The sequence below is a fragment of the Bison bison genome, unplaced genomic scaffold (genome assembly GCF_000754665.1).
Source record: "Bison bison bison isolate TAMUID 2011002044 unplaced genomic scaffold, Bison_UMD1.0 scf7180017864300, whole genome shotgun sequence".
In the NCBI taxonomy this organism is placed as follows: domain Eukaryota; kingdom Metazoa; phylum Chordata; class Mammalia; order Artiodactyla; family Bovidae; genus Bison; species Bison bison.
The window spans coordinates 891,197-893,308 of record NW_011494872.1 but is presented as its reverse complement, the minus strand read 5'-3'; the positions used below and the strand labels follow the sequence as shown (position 1 = coordinate 893,308).

Genomic DNA, 2,112 nt, shown 5'->3' with positions numbered 1-2,112 from the left:
GCAAACCCGTTGCGAAAAAGAACGTTTACGGAGACTACGGCACTTATATACGGTTCTCCCCCCACCCTCGGGGAAAAGGGCGGAGCCAGCACACGACACCACTTTCCCAGTTTACCCCGCGCCGCCTCCACCAGGCACCGGTTCAATCTCCGTCCCCTCCCCCCACGTCTCGGGGACCGTGGGCGATGTACGCTCAGCCCACTGACGAGCGCTGGGCGCCCCGCGCATGCTCCTCTAGACCCAGAGGAGGACGAGAGCGGGTGGGTGGGGGGCGGGGGCGAGCACTCCCTCGGTTCCAGGGGTAGTGGGAGTTTATCGACGGTCCCTGGGCTTCCCCGGGCAGAGGCGAATCCGCCTTTTGTATGAATTACTCGCTGCACAGCTGGGGGGTGGGGCGGCGAGGAGGCGGCCGGGTGGGGACATCCAGAAGCTTCCCTCTATACCATTCCCGGTTTAAGTGCAGAGACCGATATTGGGGTATCCCTTTATCCTGCAGTCCATCTCCTGTGCCCAGCCTTGCAGTCTCGCGGGTTCCGGACCAACTCCTCGAGCCGCCTGCTGTTACCAGGGCTGGTGTCTCACCGGCTCCTGCCCTCCGCGCCCCTTCCGACTGGAGAGAAGTCTAAGGCCCGGGGACCCGGGCGGCGGGCGAGGGCGGAGGCCGACAGGGCCGGAGAATCCACGAGTGGTTCGATTCGGAGGCCAGCAGCCGGACGAATATGCTCCAGGGGCAGTCTCTTGGGTTTCGCCATTCAGAGCTTTTATTCAAAGTTCATACCACACAGTCACGCCATGTGGTACTCCAGCTGTCCAGTTTTTCAGTTTAGAACAGACTTAAATCCTGCAGTTTGCTTTACTTCTAACTCTAGTATTATTACGTTAACGAAATCCTGAGTCTGTGCCTGGTCTCCTGGTACATTTTCCAGTGTACACTCGTTTGATTGCAAGCATGGAAAACCTAAAAAGAGTTTCTCATATTCAGCCTTTCCACATGATCTCATGTAGAGACTAAGATCTCAGCATCAGCAAGCTTATCCACGCAGTTTACTGTCTCCGACACTGCTGTGAAATCACTGCTTCCCAAAAATGGCCTATCCCGTTTAAGTAAATAGCCTCATTTTCCGTCATCCTGTTGATTTTAACTACATTTTAGGCATAAATCTAAGGTGAGACTGGATGAGGCCTTTTTAGTTTAGCAATAAGGGCAAACTCTCAGAAACACTCCTGCAGAAGAAGCTTTATCTTTAATGAGCTTAATTACTAGATCATTTGCTTGGAGAAGAAAATGCCAACCCACTCCAGTATTCTTGCCTGGAGAATTTCATGGACAGAGGAGCCTGGTGGGCGGCAGTCCATGGGATCGCAAAGAGTTGGACACGACAGAGTAACACACATTTTTGTCTCTTCTTCCACATGTATAACATCAGGACAACTTTTTGAGCCAATCTGTTAACACAATTTGAGAACCTACTATGTGTCCAGGGCAAAGTGGCAAGTGCAAAAGAAGTACCTCCTTTTGGAGAGGAACCCACAATCAAATTAGAAGAGGAAAACATATAGAACAGTGGGAAGCAGTTATAGGCAAATTTCCATGGTGTTTACTTTCAATTTCATTCTATAATACAGTTCTTCCAGTCCTAGCTTTCAGTCACTTCTCAGAATCCAAATGCCTTTTTTTTCTTTTTAAAAGAAAGTCTTTTGTTACAACCTTCCTACATCTTGTTTTACCATTCTTGGTAGCCATACATTTCTAAAAATCAAGTTTTTCTTTCTTCATTAGGAGTCTGTAGGCTTGTTTTAACATTGAGATAGTTTTCATGAAAGAAACTAGGCCATATGAAGTTTCTCTAGAAATACGTGTAACATCTGTTTCTAGCAACAAAAGCCTTTTCTATAATGTCTATATTTCTAGCTTTTCTTCTTCCACAAAATATTTTTTCACAGTGCGTTTTCCTAGTGTTCTTACCCAGTCATATGCATGTGGAATGAAATTATCTTGATATGCTAGTCCATGTTTGCAATAAGATAAAGATGTAAGAAATACAAGTGAAAATAAATCACTAGCAATAGAACAATGCAAATACCTCTGCTCTTATTAACTTGGAAATATTA

General features: G+C 47.1%; 1 protein-coding gene across 1 annotated transcript in view; it reads right to left on the bottom strand.

Moving 5' to 3' along the window:
- Positions 1–752, bottom strand: part of LOC104996885 (elongation factor 1-alpha 1-like) — a gene marked incomplete at its 3' end in the record, with an annotated part of 1,799 nt that extends 1,047 nt beyond the window's left edge. Inside the window, exon 1 of the mRNA XM_010851274.1 lies at positions 583–752. Within this exon, the coding sequence (XP_010849576.1) occupies positions 583–752 (170 nt within the window). The remainder of the gene's footprint in view (positions 1–582) is intronic.
- Between the last annotated feature and the right edge of the window lie 1,360 nt (positions 753–2,112).